General features: G+C 52.6%; 2 protein-coding genes across 5 annotated transcripts in view; one reads left to right on the top strand and one right to left on the bottom strand.

Annotated features, from left to right (window-relative positions):
- Positions 1 to 2,988: 2,988 nt before the first annotated feature.
- The window catches only part of CHRDL2 (chordin like 2), a 31,607-nt gene continuing 12,822 nt past the window's right edge, over positions 2,989 to 21,773 (top strand). The window contains exons 1-4 of the mRNA XM_081798827.1: positions 2,989 to 3,344; positions 14,457 to 14,569; positions 18,663 to 18,756; positions 20,728 to 20,870. Of these exons, the coding sequence (XP_081654953.1) occupies positions 3,263 to 3,344; positions 14,457 to 14,569; positions 18,663 to 18,756; positions 20,728 to 20,870 (432 nt within the window). The 5' untranslated portion in view covers positions 2,989 to 3,262. The remainder of the gene's footprint in view (positions 3,345 to 14,456; positions 14,570 to 18,662; positions 18,757 to 20,727; positions 20,871 to 21,773) is intronic.
- POLD3 (DNA polymerase delta 3, accessory subunit) overlaps positions 16,249 to 21,773 on the bottom strand; it is a 114,203-nt gene continuing 108,678 nt past the window's right edge. For 3 of the 4 annotated variants that reach the window (XR_014138740.1, XR_014138741.1, XR_014138742.1), the window contains 2 exons: positions 21,078 to 21,217; positions 16,249 to 17,955 (listed from right to left, as the gene is read on the bottom strand). The gene's annotated coding sequence lies outside the window, so the exon portion shown is untranslated. The remainder of the gene's footprint in view (positions 17,956 to 21,077; positions 21,218 to 21,773) is intronic. The other variant, XR_014138743.1, reaches the window with a different exon arrangement.

Genomic DNA, 21,773 nt, shown 5'->3' with positions numbered 1-21,773 from the left:
GGGAAGGCCTCAGAGAGGAAGTCACTCAGCGCTGACTTTTGAAAAGTTAAAAGGAATTTACTAGCTAGAGGAGGAAGAAGATAGTGCAGGCAGAAGGAAAACACATACAAACATATGAAGGTGTGAAAATGCACAGACGGTTTCGGGAAGTGAGTGGTGGAGTGTAGGGTAGATGGTATTGGTAGGTAGGAGTCAAAATGTGCATAGTCTTGAATCCAATGCTACCAATTTTGGATTTTATTCTGTAAATGATAGGAAGCCTATCATTTTTGTCCTGTTATTTATTTAGTAAACTTTTCATTTTGGAAAGATTTTTTTTTCCATTTTGGAAAGCTTTTAGATTGATAGAAAAGTAACAAAGAGAGTAAAGAGTTCTTATCTAAGAAACATATATCCTCCACCCTGCTTTCCCCAGTGCTAACATCTTATGTAGCCAAGGAACCTCTGTCCAGATGAAGAAACCAAGATTGGTACATAACTATAAACTAAAGTATAGACTTGGTTCACCAGTTTTTCCACTAATGTCCTTTTACTGTCCCAGAATCCGGTCCAGGATACCACATTGCATTTAATGTTATTTATGTATTTATTTCTTTATTTACTTCCAATAATGGATTTTTTTTTTAAAGATTTATTTATTTGAGAGAGAGATAGAGTGCGTGCTTGCACACAAGAGCATGAGTAGGGGCGGGGGCAGAGGGAGAAGGAGAGAAGCAGACTCCCCACTGAGCAGGGAGCCTGACATGGGGCTCAATCTCAAGACCCTGGGATCATGACCTGAGCCGAAACTAAGAGTCAATTGCCTAACTGACTGAGCCACCCAGGCGCCCCTCCAATAATGGATTTTAAGGAAAAAGTGATGTGATCAGATTTGTCAGTAGAAACAATAAGCAGAATTCTTAGGGCACATGTGAGGAAAATACATTGGAGGGGCCCAGATTAGGGGTAGAAGCCTTGCTGAGAAGCTGTTGGCAAAGTCCAGGTAAGGGATGACAATGGTGCTAACTCTGGGAGCAGTGAGGATGGAGAGGAGGATAGAGGTGTGTTTGGGTTTCATGGTACAGACCTTTCCTGAAGTAGAACGGGCAGGATATAGGACAGGCCAATCTTCATTCACCTCATCCATCTAAGACATGAATATATATGTGTACAGCAGACTTTAAACACAGATGGAAAAAGAAAATATCTCTGTCCCAGATCCTTGGGATGAGATTATTTCTGCAATTAAGCACTACATTTAATTCTGAGCTCCCTGAAAGCAAGGCAAAAAGGGAAGCATGATGACATACAAAGCTCTCATTATCTGTTAAAATCCAGTATACTCAAGGAAGAGAAAGAGACTGGCCAGATTGGAGTGGGAGATATTAAGTCTGAAGGGCACCTTGGGGTAGATTATGCTTGTCCCTGATTCTGAGAGCTCTGGGGAAGCTCCATCTCTGGGGATCACTGGTTCTTCCCAGTGCTCTCTGTTCTGGAGGGGATAGCCTGGCAGCACATGGGAATGGGGAGCCCAGCCTTATTGTAAGAAGATATCTTTACAGTCGGCCAGCCAGAAGTGTGAGAAGCTGGAAATGATTCTCTACCAGAGTGGCATGTAGCTCAGTATCCCATCTTACCTCTTACCCTTCTCAGTCTTCTCCCCTCCCCTGCTCACTGGACTTCCCAGGAGTTCTGCAAGAGAAGCTGGGCAGGAAGTTGAGGTCCAAAGCCAGATGGATAAACTTGACCAAAATGGCCCAGCAAGTTAGGGAGAGAGCCATGGAGAAGGACCCTGCCCTTTTGATTTCAGAGCCTGGGTATTTCTTGTCCAGAAAGCTCAGGGGTCCTACTAATTCATGCACTCATTCAACACAAGGTATGGGGCACTAACCATGGCTTTCGGGGCTGTACCCACAGGGAGCTCACCTTCTGGTGGGAAAGTTGAGACTTTGACAACCAGCTCTCACTGAAGAGGACTGAACTTGGCCATCACTCTCAGGGAGGTGCAGGCCTTACTTGCAGAGACCAAGGAGCGATCACGTCGTGCTTCAGGAGTGGGAGGGGGAAAAGCAGAGGAAGACTTCCAGAGGAAGGGCCAAGAATCCCGAGGGACTGGATTTCAACCTAGGCACGGAGCGTGTGGGTAGGAAGGGGAAGGTCATTCCAGCTGCCTGGAATTATGGCCCCTTCTTTTTGAGATGTGAGTACTTTGACGTTCGTTATCCCATTTCATCTTCGGAAAAAATGTGGAACGTATTAGGATCCCCATTTTTAGATTTTGAGGAGGCGTGTCCAAGACCACAAACGGAATTAAGAGTGGCAAGTGTCCTGATTGCATCCAGGGTGATGTGCACGCACCGCCCTAAGCGCCTTGCGGTTTCCCTCTCCCACCCCGACATCTCATCCTTCCCCACCCGAAAGTCCCACCTGAAGCCTAACTGGGTTGCGTCCTCCTGCGCTCTGGGCGCCACCGAGAGTCAGGGGTTAAAGCCCGTGGTCCGGGTGGCCCCTTCCCCCTCCCCAGCCCTCTCGCCTCCTCTCGGCGCCGCGCCTGGAGCGTGCGTCCCGGAGACCCGCACGAGAGAGGAGGGGGAAAGTGGGCCTGTTTCGCGGGTGGCCAATCCACCGAGCCCGCGGTGCCCCAGAGGAGGCGCCAGCGCGAGGCCAGCGCCAGGCCCGGGCTGCCTGCTTCCCGCGGCAAAGTACAAATGCTCCCGAGCGCGGCGCCTGGCGCCCTTGGCGTGCACAGCCGGCCCGCGCTCAGCCAGCCCCCGCGGCCGCCGCGCCGCCGCCGCCGCCGCCGCCGCGGGTACCGCCGCTCCGCCGCGCCCCAGGACCCCGCAGCCCTACCCCGAGCCCACCGAGCAGGGGGCGCCGGCCGCTTCTAGCCCGCGCGCCCGGAACAGCCCGCTGGTCCCGCGCGCCTCGGCCGACGCTGCGCGCTCTGCAGACCCCTGTCCTCCCCGTCTTTCTCCTCCTCCCCTCCCTCTCACCTTCTCCTTTGCTTTCACTGCTTTCCCTTCCTGCCGCACCTTCTTCCATCTCTCCATCTCTCTCTCTCCTTTTCCCTTGTTCTCTTTCCACCTTCCGCTTATTCCCACCTTGGACCTCCCTTTCTGTCCGCACCACCTACTCCACTCTTCTCTGACTCTCCACTGTAGAGGCAGCCCTCCCTGGGTCTGCGGGTTGCTTTGTGCCCCTGTGCCTCAGTGTCCTCATCTCACTTTCTCCCGACGCCCCTCCCGGCTCAGCGCCCGGCGGCCTGGCCCTGGGAGAAGGAAGGATGTTTCCCGAGGTAAGGGTCCTCTCCTCCTTGCTGGGACTCGCGCTGCTCTGGTTCCCCTTGGACTCCCACGCTCGAGCCCGTAAGTAGGGGTGCTGGTGGGGCTGGGTAGGCAGAGGAGGGATTCGAGCCCCTGGGATGTGCGGGGTGGCGGGGGGCGGGGGCAAGTGCCAGGACTCGGGACCTCAAACTGTTCTGACAGCCATCGGGCAGCACCTGTGTAGGGAGAGTGGAGACTTCTCTGTGGACCAGTATGGGTTGATGAGTGTGGGATACTGCGGGGAAACTTGGGGAAACTTGGCAAAACTCAGAGCCAAGGGGGCTGCTGCCACGGACCTGAGGATGCGGGGGACTGAGGGCGGTGGGAGAGAGGGCAGGACACTGTGCGTGTGTGTTGGCTGCTGGTGGTGCTTAACGTTCTCAGGAGAGAGCCGGGCATGTCTGGCTGCAAGGGTGTGATGAAAGTGATGAAGATGTAGACCACTGCATTCAAAGGGAGCCCATGGAAAGACAGAAGAGCTAACTAGACAAACCTCATTCTGTTACCCCTTGTGATCCTCACAACACTCCCATGAGGTGGGTATTGTCATTTGCATTTTACAGATGAGAAAACAGGTTGACAGAAGAAACTTGATTAAGTTTACAGAGCTAGTAAGCCATCCAAAGCCCGAGCTCTCCAATTCCAAATCCTATGCTTTTCCCCCCTGCCCCACGGCATCTGAAGGAGCCCTGATTTGGAGTTGTAAGACTCTGGGAGGCAGCAAGGGCACAGGGAGATAGACCAGTCTTCACTATCCCAGATCTTTTGAATACCAGCAGGTGAGGGCACCGCTCTAAGCCTCAGTTCCCTAATCTATAAAATGGGAGTCAAAATCCCAGGGCTGTTGTGAGAATTAAACTGGAGAAAATATGTCAAGCAACTAGCACCAGCAACTAGCTGGTACATGGTAGCATCAGTAAAAATATCAGTCTCCCAATTCATGCTTCTCCACTTAGACGCAGTGTAACCTCAAACAGTTTATATAATCTCTCTGAACCTCAGTTTCCCCCTACCCCTGCAAGAGGCTGGTGGACCCCCTCCCCATCCCCAATCTCTTGGAATGCTGTGAGGATGGAAAACAAAACCAAAGATTCACTTAATGAGAAGGAAGGAGCTTAGTTCAAACCTTAAAATACCTGATAAAGGACCCGAGGACAAGGAGGAGCAGGGGTCTGCTCCACGTTACACAGCACAGGGACTGGGATGAAGACCCCAGTTTCCCAAGTCCCAGCCTAGCGCTCTGTCCTCTCCACAGCTCAGCTCCCCCTTTCTTTTGCTGCCTTTCTTTTGCACGTGACTTTCTGGAGCTGGTGGGGCTGGATTCTGTTTCATTCTTGTCTCTGCTTGTGAGGGCAGGCTGCATGTCTGGTCGTCTCTGGGCTGCCGGCAGCATGAGACTCACAGAAGTTAGTAATAGGTAATGGAAAGACCTCAGCGTTGGGTTCAAGTCCTGCCTCTGGCCCTCAGCAGCTGTGTGACTTATCATACGTCACAACTTCTCTGAGCCTCAATTTCTTGATCTGAGACAAAGACGCACCTGGAACCCAAAGGGTTCTTGGGAGGATTCAAGGAGGTGACCGTGTTAAATTAGCCAGCACAATGCCTAGTACTCAGTAAATGTCTCCTCCCCTTCCTTGGGCCCCGGAGGTTTCCTCCTAACACTTACCTGTTGTTTCTTAAAAGGGACTTACCACAGAATGCTCTCCATGCCTGCCTCCCTTCCTCTTGGCACAGCATTCTTAGCCCCCAAGGCTTTTCTCCAAGCATCACTGCCCTGGATACATCTCTGACAGATGAACCAGAATCAGATCATTGTGCAGGATTGCTGATGTCCTACCCACACCCCTCCTGTCAACCTCCCGTATCTTGCCAGCCCTTCATCACCTTGCTGGGTCACACTTCTTCCAGCAAACTTTCCTTGGCCACCCACGCCCCTTCCATCTCCTTCCTCTGCTCCTCCACTGGCCTTCAGGCCCCTACCTCTCACTGGGTCCTGCCAGAATTCTATCTCCCCTACAGCCTGGAGCTTAGCTCCACACATGCAAGAAAACTACTCAGAGCAGACTTGAATTAAGGTGAGGTGGACTGGCATTCAGAGGGGTGTGTTCAGATTCTGGGATGTCAGAGCTGAAAGAGCCTTTGAAAATCATCTGCTTCTACCTGCAATTTTCCTATCCTTATAGTTAAACTGAAGCCCAGGAAGTGGGAGAGACTTGCCCAAGTTCACACCGCAGATTTATTAAAGAAAAGAATACATAGATGTGTCACTTACTGATTATGTGCATTGGGACAAATCACTTCCCTTCTCTGAGCTTCACTTCGTCTAGTGCTGACTATCTATGAATCTAGGAACAATCCTATTCTATAGGCATTTGCCAGGGTCCTATTTGGGGTCTCTTAGGAAGGTCTTTGTCTTAGTTCAAGTAAGATTCACCAGGAGATGTCTTATGCACAACAGGCCTCAGGCGCTTTCAGAAGTGATGCCAACAGATGGGAATTCTCAGGTCTGCGTCATGTCAGACTCCTGAGGTGGCTCAGCCCTGCAGAATGCCAAAGGCCTGTGAGCACGCATGGCAGTTTGCTCCTCACAGTGCAAGACTATTCAAACAAAGGTTATTCTGTCCTTGGCTCTGCTTCCAGCCACAGATTGAGTTCAACCTGGACGGAGTCTCAACTCTGGCCAGGTGGAACCACAGACATGCATGATGTTAGTCAGTTTGGGCACCCATCCCTCTGTGGAATGAGAACCTGTGTAATGTCTTGACTCCCTCTCCAGTGCTCTGCCCCTAGGTCAGTGCCTCTCTATTGTGCTCTTCCCTTACTAATTGCTACCCCCACCCCCACCTCCCCTTAAGGTATCTGGCATGCTTCTGTTTTCTCTTCCCTCCCGCTGTCCAATCCTGCTTTCAGGAGACAGTTATCAAGTAAAAACATCAATCTCTCTATCCTCACTCCAAGGGTAATGCGTATGGTAGGAATTGGAGCTTCTGTCCCCAGGTGACAGGATCGCAGACTGCAGAAGTAGAGAGGGGGCAGAAAGGGAGCTCCCGTCGGATGACGTGGCTCAGAGGACAAATTGGAGTTAGAAGGTTCTGACTTCAGCCTGGCTCTGCTAATTCCAGCCGTGACACCAGACAAGTTGCCCTTCTCTGCCCCTCAGTTTTCCCAGCTATAAAGAGAGATGGTTGACCCAAACAGGTCACCACTGAGGACCATTCTGGCTTTAAAATCCTGTGATTCTAAGACTCTAAGATCCAGAGACGCTTGATTCTGAGTCTGCTCTGGACTTTGGAAAAAGGAAGTTGGGGGAGTTTAGATCTACAGCCTGGTCGTCCTGCCCTCAGACACCAGGAGAGCGTACCTAGAAGGCCTAGAACAGTGGGTGTGGAGGGAGACCCACCAGTAGGGACCCTGCCCTGCTGTTCAGCTTAGCTGCATCCCCATCTACCCGTCCAGATGTACATGGGGGAAGGGGGCACCCGAGCGAAGGCTTGACATCTGGCTCCAGGCAGGCCCCACCCTGGGTGGGTTAGGCGGTTCTGCACCTCCTCCCTCCCACCAGTAGAGGTCTCTGTCTCACTCACTCGCCAGCAGGCGGAGCCCCGCGACAGCTGCACAGGGTTCCAGCTGTTGCACCTGTTCCAGGACTGGCCTCTCAAGTTCCCCCAGCCACTAGCCATGGCGCCGGTCTCTGGGGGAGGGATCCTGGGTCCCTTGGACTCCGAAAGAGAAGGACTGGTGTGAGTGCGGTGCCCCTGGGAGGTGCAGCGCCGAGATTATTTCAGGCAAGCCCCTGGACAAGATTGCATCTCGTACCAGAGAAGGCCGTCCGTCCCAGTCTTCTTCTGATACCCGTTCTTATAGCCCGATTCTTCCTTATGGCTCACCTGGATCCTTCTGTTTGCACTTTAAAGCCTCTTCTTCTGGTCCTGCCCCCTTAGGGGAGGGATGAGCCTATAAGCAGCCCCCCAGATCCGAAGACTGCCACTGGAGTTTGTGCTGGCATATATCAATGATCTTAGGCGAGTCCTGATCCCTCTTCTAGGACTCAGTTTCCACATCTGTAAAATAAGGGATTGGATGTCATCTCTCAGGCCCTAACTTTCTAAGATACCGTGAATCTAAGTGTATGTGTCCAAGGCAGAAGAGAATGTAAATAGTCTCATCTCTGCCCCCCTGACGCTTGCCGGTAACAGAGCTGCCCTTCCTGGTTTGACAGTGCTCTTCTTTGAGGTCCTTCTGTGCCCCTGAACATCTGTCATGTGCCAGAGAAGAAGAGTCAGGTTCAGAGAAGTGAGGGCCTTTTCCCTAGGTCACCCAGCTTCGCCCCTGAGGACCTGAGGTTTTCACTTCTGATTCCCTCCCCCATTGGGTGCCAGCGCCCAGAGCAGAGCTTATGTCTGGGAGGGAAGCAGGTTTGTTTTTGTGAGCGGGAACCATAAATAAATAAAGTATGGCTGTGTGGGCGCCAGGGAAAAGATGGGAACGTTCTCACATTCCCGCACAGCTGGCTCGCTCAGGTCCTTGCAGGCTGGGGACAGGCTAGCCACAGTCCCGGCCCTCTCTCCTCACACCCCACACCCTCTGGTCCCCTCCAGCTTCCCCTGCAGCCCAGAAGCTTCTTTCTGGTTGTCTTTTCTGCTTCCTGTTGGAAGAATTCCCAATCACATTACCCACTCCTAACTATCCCCTAGGAGCCTTTATCATAGCATGAGAGTTTCAAGGCAGACTGTGGGATGGCCTTGGATGGGGCAGATTAGAAATTCTTACCTACATGTGAAGATCATGGAATTGTTCATCCTCTTACCTGCCCAGGCCCCTGACCTTTTTGTACATGGTGGTGTGTGGTTTGGGAGTTCAGATGGCAGATGGTGAGAGCTGGAAAGGGGAGGTCAAAGGTTAATTCCTGGTAGGTGGCAAGGTCAAAGTGCTAAGAGGGATTTGGCTACCTTATCACATGATGAAGTATTCTTTTTGTGAAAGAGGTTTCCAGGATTAAGGACCATCAATCACCTCCTCTTCCAGAACCTCCCCTCTCCATTGACTCCGTTCTTTCATGGTGCATTCATTAATCCAGCGCCCAACTCTGTGTAGGATCCGGGCAGAGCACTCGGAGACACACAGATTAATGAAATATGGTCTCTGCTCTCAAGAAGCTCACAGTTTAGTAAGGAAGAAGAATGCACTTAATCAGTACTTCTAATCCAGTGACGAGAGTTGTCGGAGAGGGCTGAACCCAGTTCTGCGGGAGCGCCGAGGAAGGACTGGCCGCTGGCCTGGGAGGGTGGGGCGGCTTCACGGAAAGAGTGGCCTCTGGACAAGCTTTTGAAGAACCAGGCTGAGCGGCCAAACACGAGACGGAGAACTGCATTCCAAGTGGAGGAAACAGCACAGGAACGCGCGCAAGTGTGAAAGAGCCCGGTGGGGTGGTGGAAGAGAGATATTCAGCAAGAGGAGGGGAGGCTGCACACAGGGCCACCGCTGCGAGCACGGCTGGAAAAGCAGGCAAGAGCCGTCTCACGACAGGCTGGGGTGACGTGCCCTCAGTTCAAATGAGATCAACTAAGTCCAGTCACTTTCAGTCAGTATCAAGCTAGGGAAGCGCTTTGGCTGCGGCCTATCCAAGTGGACGCTTCAGGCAAGCAGGGGAGCTAGCCCCCAGCCCGTGCCAGCCACCTGCAGTGAGTGGCCTCGCATGAACCACGGTCACCGCCACCCCCGCGCCTTTGCCTTTGCGGGTAGCTCCCGCTGGCTGCCTGACAGGCCCTTCCCCTCTGTCTGCACCTTGTTAACTCCGTCAACGGCCAGGTCCTGCATCTTCTCGGGGAAGCCTTCCCTAAAGCTTCTCTGCTTCCACTGCCATAAAGCTTGTCACACTGTAGGCACAGCTGACCCTTAAGGGTAGGGGCACCAACCCCCGCACAGTCAAAAATCTGCATAGAACTTTTGACTCCCCCAAAAACTTAACGGATAGCCCACTGTTGACTTGAAGCCTTACTGGTAACGTACACAGCCAATGAATCCATCTCTTGTATGTTATATGTATTATACAGTATAATCTTGCAATCAAGGAAGCAAGAGAAAAGAAAACGTTATTAAGAAAATCATAAGGAAGAGAAAATACACATAGAGTACTGTACTGTAAAAAATCCACTAATAAGTGGACCTGCACCGTTCAGACCGATGTTGTTCAAGGTCAGCTGTATTTTATCTATCCATCTTCTGCATTAGGCTGGGAGCTCCTCGAAGATGGGGACTGTGTCTTGCTTAGTCACGGCCCAGGCCCCCCAATGTGCGTAAGACCTGATACACGAAAGCTCAATAGCTGAGTGAACAGCAGGAAGTAATATCGCTATTCCTAATGATACTAAGAAATCATAAGTAATGATAATAACAGTCCCTGCTTGGCCGGTCAGGTGCCCCACGTCCACCTGTGGTTTAGGCCTAAAGCCGCAATCCCATCCTGGACTGCTTCTTTTCCCTCCCCACCCATATCCAGCCTGCCCTACAGCCCACAGCCCACCCACCATATTTCCCAAGTACTCCCCAAATCTGCACTTGAGCCCGTGGGCACTGCTTCTATCTTGGTCCGGGCTGGCAAGCTCTCAAAACCAGCCGATACAAGAGCCTCCCCTGGCCTCTCTGCCTCCAGTTTTGCCTTCCAACCCCTCCGATCAGTGATGGTGGTAAAATGCAAACCTGACCACAGGCATGCCCCAGTTTAAAGGTTTAAAACTTTTCCATGGCTTTCTTTTGCCCTCTGGGCTCTCAAGGCCCCTCATGAGCCTCTTCCTCGCTCTCTGGCCTGATCTCCAGCCTCTCGCCCATCCTGACCAGTTTGATCTCTGTATCCCAGCCTTGAGGTCTGTGTAAGCAGAGAGGGTGTTGGGGAGTCTGGCTTGTGAGTGTGGCTAGGAGAGTGTGGGGAGCCACAGGAAACAGGGTTGGTAAGGTTGTAAATGAGGGAGGTTTGACCTCAGTGGCAGGTACCATGAAGTTCATGCCCTAATGGGTGCCTGGGGGCTGTGCATAGAATTATGGGAGTAAAAGGAATACCATGAGAAACAGACTGTTAGGGAAGTTTGGGGTCAGCACCCAGATCTGCTTTTTGTTTTATAGCCAACTATTTAATTGAGCATCTAATATGTGCCAGGCACTGGGCATATTACATATATTATCTGATTTAATTCTACAATAACCCTGAGAGGTAGAGATTATTACTAATCCCATTTAACAGCTATGGAAACTGAGGCCTAGAGTGATTAAGTAACTTGTCTAAACTCAGGCTGCCGATAAAAGCCAAATCCGGGGCACCTGCGTGGTCAGTTGGTTAAGTGTCTTACTCTTGATTTCGACTCGGGCCATGATCTCCGGGTTGTGATCTCAGGGCTGTGAGACAGAGCCCCTTGTTGGGCTCCCCACTGGGCAGGGAGCTCTGTCTCCCTCTCCCTCTGCCCCTCCCCCCGCAAAAAAGCCAAATCCAATTTGAGCCCCCACCTATCTGATTCCAAAGCCAGGGTCTTTGGACTATGTACACACCACCACTGAGTGAGGGGTTTTGAGGGGTATGAGACCTGTCCAACTTTAATTTTTCTCTATCTCAAGCCTGGAAGAGGGCCAATTATCCTTTTCAAATGAAAACTTCCTCCACTACTGTCTTTTTCCTGGATTAAATATCACTGCTAGGGGCCATTAACTCCTAAAGATCCCTGAGAGAAGGCCCAGTGCCCCCCTGAGTTGGGCAGAGGGAGGATGGGATGATGCATGGTGGTGGGTGGAGAGGGAAACAGGGCAGGACCAAGGCTAGGACAGGTATGGGAAGGCCACAGAAGACCAAAAGGAATAGATGGGAAAGGAGGGGATGTGAGAGACAGACTTTGCCTCCTTCTTCGTGCCACCCAGGATCAGCCCCACTGGCTCCCTGAACCTTATCCTAGCCCACGTCGGAGCCCCTGAGGACCTGGGTGTATGAGACCATCAATACATCCTAAATCATGGAAGCTTGAAGTGATCAGATCTTAGAGCCTGGGTGTATGAGACCATCAATACATCCTAAATCATGGAGGCTTGAAATGATCAGATCTTAGAGCCACAAAATTGTACAGTTCTAGAAGCTTTCATGTTCTCATGAAATGTAGGCTCTTGGAAGCACAGAATTCTCAAATCTTGAATCTTAGAAACTTAGAGTCTTGGAGTCTTAGAATTGTGAAATCATGGATTCATAAGCACTATCTGTGCAGAAACCTTTGGAGATCAAAGTTCACCTTCGCCCTTATTTTGCAGAGGAGAAACTGAGGCTCAGAGAAGGAAGAGTCTTCCTCATTGTCACACAGTGAATTCATGGCATAAGGAGCTACAGCTCCTTCCACCAGCCATTAGCAAGGATAGGGGCTGATGCCAGGACTGCAGGGATGGAGGCGGCTGCGGCCTGGCCCTTCCTCCCTCTGCCTGGCGTTGGCATGGCCTTGGACCCTCACTTCCCTGGTGTAAGGGGGAGCCCCAGGCAATGCCACCCTTCCTTGTGCCTCTCACCTTGGAGGGCGTGGTAGGCTGGGGTTGTGGCCGCAGGAGGCCTCCTGGGGTCGCGGGACCAGCCTGCCAGGCCCCCCATGTTCTCAACGGCTGCCAGGTCTGTTGGTGGGGCGGCCTGGGCATGGACTGAGACATTTTCTCTGTCTCCATGCTCTGAGCAGGCAGTGAGGGGGAGGGGTGCCAACTGGCACGGGAGCCAGGCTGCGGGGCCGCCCCAAGGAAGGTGGGAGAGGGTTTCTTCAGCAACAAGGCAGAGACCTAAGGCCGCCCGGTAGTGTCGCAATCGACCCTTCCCTGGTGGGGGAAGGGGACTGAGGAAGAAAGACATTATTCAGTCCTTGGAGAGTTGGGCTGGCTCTGACAAGCACCCCAGCTGGGGCTGTGTCCCGCCCTCTCAGCCAGCAGAGGCCGAGAGATAAACACAGCTCATTTGATACGGGCCAGCCGGGGGGCCTTGCTGGGAAAGGGATCTGCTGTCCGATTCCCCCCCCTCTACTTTGGGGAGCTGGGGAGGGAGCGGAGAGGGAGCTCAGCCGTGTGCTCCTAGGGTCCCCAGGAAGCACAGACTCTGGAGGCATCATGACTGTGGCCTCAAGTCTTTGTTCTGGGAGGCCCGAGAGGCTGAGCAGGAGCAGTACAAAGAGCCAGGGGCAGGCCAGTTTCAGCTTCTTACAGGGGAAACTTCCTAAAGATTAGGACTGGCCCTGAGTTCCTCTCCTTTGGAGGCGTGTGTCGGACGGTACCCCAGCCCACCCCCCAACACTGAGAGGGAATTCCTGCCCTGCTGTCCTGCTAGTGTGCTGCTTTCAATTCTCTGCGATTCTATGAGTTCCAATGTCAAAGAGAAAGACCTAGAAAGCAGGCAGGAGGAAGTGTGAAAGGCGACCTCTAGATTCTAGAGGTCTAGGGGACGAGGAAAAAAAATAGGGAGTAGGGTATGGTGGCCGCTGAGGCAGAGAGTGGAGCCCCTAGGCCCTGGGATCGGGCACAAAGCCATGGAGAAGGGAGGTGAACTGCAAGGAGCTATGCCCGGGAGTGGAGTCCTGGGTTCCAATCGCTAGGTGGATGGCCTAGGCAAGTCCCTCAGGCGCTGGATCCTCGGTTTTTCCATCTCCTTTTCTCTTAATGATGGTAACGATCCCAATAACCCAGCTTAGAGGGACTGGATCACCTATTCAAGATGACCCATCTTGCAGGGTCACTGTTACCACAATTATCATAATAATAGCATTCAACAAGTGTCAGGAACTGGGCTAGGTAAGTAAGCATTTGACAAGCATTATCCAATTTAATGCTCAAAACAATAATGTCAATGGGGTAATTAAGTAATTTATGTAAAGAGAAGATAGTAAATGTTGGCTCCTTTTTCCATAGCTCAATCTCATTTAATTCCATAAACCTTTGTGGACACTTAGCTTGTGCTGGGCACCTCATTTCCACCCTAGAAGAGCTCAGCTTATTCTTTAGGTAATGTAGAGTTTTCCTGTAAGAACGACAGCATCCCTTCTGGCTTGTAAAAATCACCCACTACCTGTGAGGAGCAAGGGTGGCAGGGATAGGGCCAGAGGCGGGAGGATGGGGCGCGGGGCTGGAAGCCCGACCTGGAGCCCTGAGCCAGGGCTAGGTGGTGGTCCAGTAAGAGGGGAGGGGGAGGGCAGGCTGGGCGGCTGATGGGGTGTGAGAAGTGAGAGAGAAGTGGTTTCAGGAAAGCAGGCTTGCAGGAGAGGTATCTAATCTAATGAAACAAACTTTCCTCATTCTTGAAGCATTCCCTTGCATATTGACAACTGAAACGCAGGTCACAAAAATAGCCAATTGACGTGCAGTCATAGTAGTAGCATTGACTATATTAAGGATATTTAAAAGTCAGCTTTCTAAGAACCTTTCCCTAGGCAGCCCTTGTTTTCCCAATTTAAACCCTTTCATCACAGCTCCCTGAGATAGTAGGCTGTGAAAAGCAGGGGAGGAGCTCTGAGTGGCTTTATTGAAAAGGTGGGTCACAGGACCCAGAGAGAAGGTGTGCGTGTGTGCGTGCGTGCGTGTGCGTGTGTGTGTGTGTGTGTGTGGAGAGAGAGAGAGAGGGTCAGCAGTGGGAAGGATGTGTGTGTGTGTGTGTGTGTGTGTGTGTTTGCAGAGATGTAGGAAATAAATAAGCAACATGGGACCAAAAGAGAGGAAGCCGGTGTGATTATGAGGGTAGAAGGAGCACTGAACTGAGAGTCAGGAGACGTGGGCTACCATCCCTGCTGGGTGACGGACTTCCTATGTGACCTAAAGGTGTAATTTATCCTCCGGGGCCTCAGATTGTTCATCTAATAACATTTATACCACAATTTAAATCTGTAAGCACTTTCACTCTTTGATCTTCCTAACTGTCCTATGAGAGAAGTGTTAAGGTTCAGAAAGGGGCAGTGACATGCCCACCGTCACACAGCAAGTGTGTAGTCAAGCTGACGGACTCAGATATTCCGGGCCCCTGCCTGGGAGAGCACATCTGGTGGGTTCTCTTTCACCTATCTGGTCCAGATGACATCCTTCCTAGAGCCAGAGAGAAGGAGGCACGAAGCAGGATCTTTGGGCTGGAGCCTCCCGGGACTGACAAAGCGCTGGTTGGTCTGCCAGGTCCAGACCTGTTCTGCCTTTTCCATGGGAAGAGATATGCGCCCGGTGAAAGCTGGCATCCCTACCTGGAACCACAGGGCCTGATGTACTGCCTGCGCTGTACCTGCTCAGAAGTAAGTTCCTCTGGCCCCTTGGCCACCTGTGACAGGTAGGGCACCCCAGAGGGAGGGTGGGGCCGCGCCTCTTCACCAGTGAGTACTCAATGCGCGGGGGCTCCTGTGCACCTGCCAGAGATAAGGCACACCGCGGGGCAGTGGCTGGACCGGGCTGGGGAGCTGGACCCTCCATCTTTCAGCCGGCCTTCCTTCCACCTTTGCTGCTGCTGGCCTCGCCTATGTCCCAGGACAAGAGCCTCTCTGTCCTGACCTCCCATTCCTTCCTTTCCTTGGGCCCTTTCCTCCAGCCACCTCTCTTGCCGCCCGGCCTTAGGATGTGTTCTCCCAACGCCACTGGCTCAAACATTGGTTCTTTAAGGCTTCACCCGAATGCAACTCCCTACCCCCAATAGCCTTATTTGATGCCTCACCTGCAAGGGTGTCTTCTTCTGGGATGCCACATAAGTTTCTCTGTCCCTTCCTCCTGATTACTGTTGGCCAAGGATGACAGTTTTCTGTGCCTGTCTGTTACTGCCCCTCCTAGATGGAGCCCCTGAGAGCAGATCTTCCTGGGCGCTCACTCAGGCCCAGTTTGGTGTCCTGCCAGAGGTTGACCTACCAGAGGGGCAGAGACCAGATCTTCTTCTTCTTTTTTTTTTTTTTTAAAGATTTTATTTATTTGGGCGCCTGGGTGGCTCAGTCGTTAAGCGACTGCCTTCAGCTCAGGTCATGATCCCAGGGTCCTGGGATCGAGTCCCGCATCGGGCTCCCTGCTCAGCGGGAAGCCTGCTTCTCCCCCTCCCACTCCCCCTGCTCGTGTTCCCTCTCTCACTGCCTCTCTCTCTCTGTTGAAAAATAGGTGAAGTCTTTTAAAAAAAAAAAGATTTTATTTATTTATTTGACAGAGATAGAGACAATGGGAGAGGGAACACAAGCAGGGGGAGTGGGAGAGGGAGAAGCAGGCTCCCTGCTGAGCCAGGAGCCCAATGTGGGGCTTGATCCCAGGACCCTGGGATCATGACCAGAGCCAAAGGCAGACGCTTAACTGACTGAGCCACCCAGGCACCCCAGACCAGATCTTCTTGTTCACCTCTGTCTCCCCCAATCCCACCCCAGCACCCTCCACAGAGCCTTGTACTACCAACTAGGTGGAATAAATAAGACCCCCATGTGGTCCAGAATTCTCAGGCCAGGTATGAGGGTGGAGGGGTGAGGATGGAGGGGGAGTGATTTGGGAGGCTTGCAACACCCTTAGCTCTACTTCAGCTGCCTGGGGCCCAGCCTGGTGGGTGTGAGATCCTTGGCTCTTTCTGTCTGGGTGCTGGTGCTGGGGTGGGGTGGAGGGGAGGGGAGCAGAGACAGGGAACCTACCTGGAACCAGCCCCTTGGTGCCTGTCTTTCCCTGCACAAAGCCAAGAGAGGAATGCGGGAGGCCTGTAAGAGTCTCCCTCGTTAAGACAATACTCAAAGTGGGAGCAGAGAAGAGCTTCTGAAAGACACTGGGAAGTTGGGGGTGGGTGACCAGTCCCCCTCCTGACTCTGATCACTGGAGTCTCATTCCTCCTGGGAAGTTTCCCTCTGATTCCCCACTCCTTCTCCCATGTTGGCCCGAGGCAGAACACTGGTTCCAGCGTGGACACAGCCCCCCACAACCGCCTCCCCTTGGTTCTCCTTAGCACATATGAGGCCAGTCAGCCTTTACAAAAAGAACTTTATGAAATATAACCAGACAGCAGAAAGAAAACCATAACAGAAAATTCCAGACATATCATGTGGTCCAGTTGACAAAGTCCCAGTTTTGTGATCCACTGGAGTTAATTCATTTCTCCCTCCCCAGAGTTCACACATGCAGCATTTCCCCAACCCAAGCGACTGTGCGGGTATCTCCAAAACATACCCGGAATCCCTCCACTTCTCTCCACCATCACCGCTCCCCTAATGAAAGCCACCTTCATCTCTCCCTGGGCTGCTACATCAGCCTCCCAACGGGTCTCCCTGTTCCCTCTCTAAGTCCGTCTTCCACACAGCAGCTAGAATGATCTTTTCTGCACATAAAACTGATGGCGTTATTCTACTCTTAAAACCTTCTAATAGTTTTTCGTTGCACCTAAAGTAAAATTCAAATTTCCTGCGTTGGGCTCTGCAGGAGCTACCTTCTGCCTTTTTCTCAGACCTCGTCTCCTACCTGCACCAACACTTCAGCCTCAGTCCTACCTGGTTGTTCCTCCATCTGGATGTTTTCCCCCACGAGATCTTCTCACAGATGGTCCCTCCTACTTGCAGTTCATCACATACTTGTGACCCCTTATGAGGTTTCTTTGACAGCTGTTATTAAAATAGTCTTTGTTAACTCAATCACATCACCCTGCTTTATTATTATCATAAATTTAACATTTGAAATGATCTTGTTCCTACTTGTTTATTGTTTATCGTCTGTCTCCTGCTCCTAGGATGCACGTTCTGTGAGGGCAGAAACCGTGTTGGTCTCACTGCTATGTCCCTAGAGCTTAGAAGAGGGCCTGGCACCCAGCAGTCACGCAAGAGATACTGAGTGAATGAAGGAGTCCCCACCCCTGAGAGGTGGCTCAGCATCACGGAAAGTACCCAGATCCAGGAGACAGTGCTCATCAGTTGTGTGATCTTAGGCAACTCAACTTCTAGGACAGAGGCTCTTTCCTCATTGTGGAAGTGTGGATAGCTGTACCTACCCCGAGGATTGCTGAGAAGATGAAGGGACGTCATATATTTATATATAAGATAAAGCCCCTACCTAGTAGCCACTCAGCACATGGTAGTTATGACTTCCCTGGCTGCAAGGCCTGGTCACCTGCCCATCCAACCCTTTGCCTGTCTCCACCTTATTTCTGGCTATAGGTTGCTGATCGTCTCCATCCCTTGGCTCCTCCAAGGCCAGAATCAAGAAAGAGATCCTAACTCTTCAGGTCACACAGTTCCTTGAACTCCACCCTAGTTACTCATCTGAGGGGCTCAGTTCACCCTCTAGACATTCTAAGTACCCAGGAGCGCCAGGCCTCTAGAAGGCCCCAGTTCTGTGGACTCTGGGATGCCCCTTAGTGTTGATGAGTCCTTGCGAGCTGGCCATCTTGTGGAGCAGTGACCCCAGAGGGGCTGGGGGCTGGTCCAGGGTTTTCCATGGGGCAAGAGGTGCTGTGGGGAAACTCGGTGGGCAGGGGGGCTGGAAGCAAACCTGCCAACTTCCCAGTTGGACAAAGCTGGCTCCATTCATCTAGCCAAGAGGCCCTCTAGCACTCCTCTCCTGGCTCTCATTCATTCACTCCCTCCTTCATCCAGACCAGAACAGGCACTGGCTTGGAGCAGGGCCCTGAGCTGATGATTCAGAGATGAACAGACCAGGCCTGGCCCTTGTTCTTGGGAATCCATGGCTGAAAAGACAAGACCGATGTAAATGGTTCATTACAACACGGAGGGGAGAGTAAGGTGTGGGATGCCTAGGTCGGGCTGACAGACCAAGGGGCGGTGGCCTCTCTCTCTTCAGCTCCTCTGTTTCTGCTCATCCCCTTCTCTCTCTCTGTCTGTTTCTCTGCCCCATTCTCTTCCATTTGCTGTACATGGAAAAGCGTAAGAACTCTGGGCCCCTCCTTTGCTGGTGCCAGCTCCAAAGCTTCATGTAAGGTTACCCAAACCTCCCAGAGATTCAGGGAGTGGATCATGAAGCCCTGAGTCTTCTCCACATCAGGTTTCTAGTCGTGTCCCCATCCCTGTCACTTGCCCTCTCTTAACCATGAAGCTCAGGCCCAGAGGGAAAAGAAGGAAATCCCCGAGTTAAAACAACAACAGTGAAGACCAACATCAAAATAACTCCAGCCTTTTACTCATATTTCTCAAACACCAGGAAGTGGACACAGGTCTGTGCAAACCCATGCACACTGCACCCTCCTCTGTGCTGGGGTGTGCGAGCAGGGGAAGGGGAGGGACTGGGCAAATTGAGTTGATTGCTTTTCTCCCGCCACAGGCATAAAACGAGTGTAGTGTCCCACAGCCTGGATGGGGTTTGGGGAGAAGACGGGTTCAGGTAGGAGGCAATGGTTCTTTGGAATCAGGACCCCCCCCCACCCCGTATCCCCTGCAGAGTGCCCATGTGAGTTGTTACCGCCTCCACTGCCCTCCTGTCCACTGTCCCCAGCCTGTGACAGAGCCACAGCAGTGCTGTCCCCGGTGTGTGGGTAAGTAGCCTCCTTCCTCTCCCTTGCCCACTGACCCTCATCCCCATCCCAGTGTGGGCTTCTGGCTGAGGGGGGCCCCTGGAATGAGAGGGGGCAGACTCTAGCCATCAGAGGTTTGGAGGCGGCAAAGGTACTCAGGGGAAGAAACATCGTGGATCCCCCAGGAGGGCTGGGGTAGCAGCAAATGTCTCATTCCGAAGTAGCTGGACTTGGCAGGAGGAGGGAGAAAATGTGGAAAGTGGCTGAAGGAAACAGGGGTGTGGTTGACCCGTGGATGGCACACTTGGGCCCCAATCCCTCTCTGGCTGGCCAGAGCTAGAGGGAGTGGACATGCCGTGTGTCACTGGATGAGTGAGCAGGGGCTGGGAGGCCTTGTAGGGAGAGGCCAGGACCACCGCCCTGGGGCTGGGAAATGACCAAAGGAGTTGAAGCATGTGGACTCGGAGATTCCTGGTGGTGCTGAGGTTCAGGCATTCTCTGTGTCTTGACGCTAAATGCCTATGAGTCTATGATTTTAAGATTCTAAGAGCCTCTGAGACTGGGATTCTAGGAAGTAAAGGTAAAAGAGAGGAGAGGAGAGGCGGTCTGAGAAGGAATTGGCATAACCGAGTGTATATGTAACCAAATGGCCGAGGGGCAGCCAGTGGGGAGACCAACGCAAGAGGCGAGGAGACGTTGAGAGGAGAACCAATGCTTAGAAGCATCGGGAAGGTGATAAAACGGGGCTCCACACTGTGGTCTCCAGGCTCTGCAACCAGGGCTCTCCTGGTGAGCTGGGGACCTGTGTGTGGAGTATGTGTGTAAAGGGGCTCATTTTCCATGGGGGACCCCAGCAGGGATCTCACCATGGCTCTGACCTGGGTCATAGATATTCTTGGCTCTGGGTCCCCTTGGGGAGCAGAGGCTCTGAGCTTCATCCTGCCCGGTGAGGGGGGCATCATGTCTCCTCCTTGGCAGAGGCCCACTCCAGGAGGCCTTACCTCCTCTTGCTTTGTGCCTTGGCCCCTTCCTCTTTACATGTTCCTCTCTCCTTCTCCCTGCCCCTGCCCTGCCCCTTTGCGCGCCTGGCTCAACGGTTCTTCAGGACTCAGCTCAGCCATCAGCCCCTTCGGGAAGCCTTCCCTGCACAACCCCCAGCTCCCACCCCCGGCTGAGTTAAGGGCTCCTTATCTGTGCCCCCATCCGCCCTAGCCTTACCATACCAGTGCACTGCTTGTTAGAGAAACCTTCTACCCAATTACATTGTGAGTTTCTTGGTGGGAGGGGCTGGGTCTTACTGGGCATTCCCTTCCCAGTGCCTAGCTTGTCGCCTGCTACAGAGAAGGTGCTTAGTAAAGGTGTCTTGAGAGAACGAGTGGGTTCTCTCAGGACTGGAGACTTATACCCCACTACCTGGCAGGATGAGGACTGGCTAATTGGCAGGTGCTGAGGAGTAGGGCTGCGGTGGCCAGTGAATGATGGAGCTTACACCAAGCACAGGGACAGTCTAGATCATTCCAGCTGACATCACTAGGATCTAACTCTGCGTGGGACCTTGTTTTGTTCACTGCTGTCTCCCCACCACCTAGAACAGGCCTGGCACTAGAGGGGATTCATGGATATGCTCACTGAATGGGGAATGAACTAACGCGGGTCCCCACCAAATGGGGCTCAGTGGAGCTGAGGCTTCTGGCCTCGCCTTCTTGCTCTTGTGAGGGCCAGCTCAGACACTGAGGGGCTGAAAGGCCATGATGGGGACCCATGAGAGGGAGTGACATGGTCAGATGTAGGTATCAGCGAGACCTCTCGATTAGCTTATACGGAGACTGGCTGGGAAGGCTGAGGCCAGAACTTGGTTTAAATGCCTAGACGGGATAAGACGCAGAATCTTCAGGAAAGTGGCCCAGTGAATTTTGACAAACTTTTGGCGCAATGTGAAACTTCATTTTCTTCTTCCTCTTGCCCGCCCCCCGCCCCCCCCCCCCCCCGCAGAACCTCACACCCCCTCTGGGCTCCGGGCCCCCGCAAAGTACTGCCAGCACAATGGGACCATGTACCAACACGGAGAGATCTTCAGTGCTCACGAGCTGCTCCCGTCCCGCCTGCCCAACCAGTGTGTCCTCTGCAGCTGCACCGTAAGACCTTCCCGCTCCCTTTAGCCCAGGCCAGCACAGACAGGCCTGCAAAGCACAGCGGTGTGGTCTGGGGGGACAGTGTTGCTCCTGATCAAAGCAAAGTGAGAGTGAATGGGTTCCGGGGGAAGGGAACATCTGGGGTTTGGAATGTCCTGCCCGTCTCTGGCCTTCCTCGTCCCCCTGAGCTGCCTGTTACAACATGCTTACCTCGTGTACTCACATTTGCCCATTTCTGGGTTCTCCAGTAGACTCTGCACTCCTCAAATGGAGGGAACATGCCCAATTCATTTTTGTATCTTTTGCTGCCACTGGCCCAGGGCCTGGCACACAGATGTCTATAATGATTGCTGAATGCATAAGAGAAGGAGTGAATGATCAGTCCTGGGGTTCAGAGACAGGGTCAGACAGCTCGTTGCAAACGGATTTAATCTGAAGTCGCTTAAACTCCTCCTGCTGTGGTCAGAGTTGGACCTAGGCACAGGCAGAACTGACCCTGCAGTGTTACCAGGGGACAGAGACTGAAGCCAAGCAGGGCCTGATCTAGAAAGTCTTCACCCTCCTCCTCGGTGGGCTCCAGTGTGGCCCTGCTTTCGGCTGACAGGTGGCTTTCAGCCTGTCATTCTTACCCTGGGGCTTAGCTCATGTGTGCATTGGCAGGAGAAACTCCTGCTCTCCTGATCTCCACACCACCTGCTCATCAAACTTCTCCGGGCCTCCGTTCCTCTCTGCTAATCTGAGTTAGCAGTGACATCAGGGTAAGAGGCCTAGATTAGATGCCAGACACCCATGTTTGAGCCATGCTTCCCTGTGTGACCTTGATCAAGTCACTTCTCTGGGGCCTGCGTCCCCATCTTTTCAGCGAGAGGATCCTATCCGTCTGAGATTCCGAATCTTCAAGTATCT

This window comes from Leptonychotes weddellii, chromosome 11 (genome assembly GCF_054177405.1).
Source record: "Leptonychotes weddellii isolate Sample4059 chromosome 11, ASM5417740v2, whole genome shotgun sequence".
Taxonomy (NCBI): domain Eukaryota; kingdom Metazoa; phylum Chordata; class Mammalia; order Carnivora; family Phocidae; genus Leptonychotes; species Leptonychotes weddellii.
Note: the sequence above shows the minus strand (reverse complement) of the source record. Positions and strands in the feature narration are given on the sequence as shown.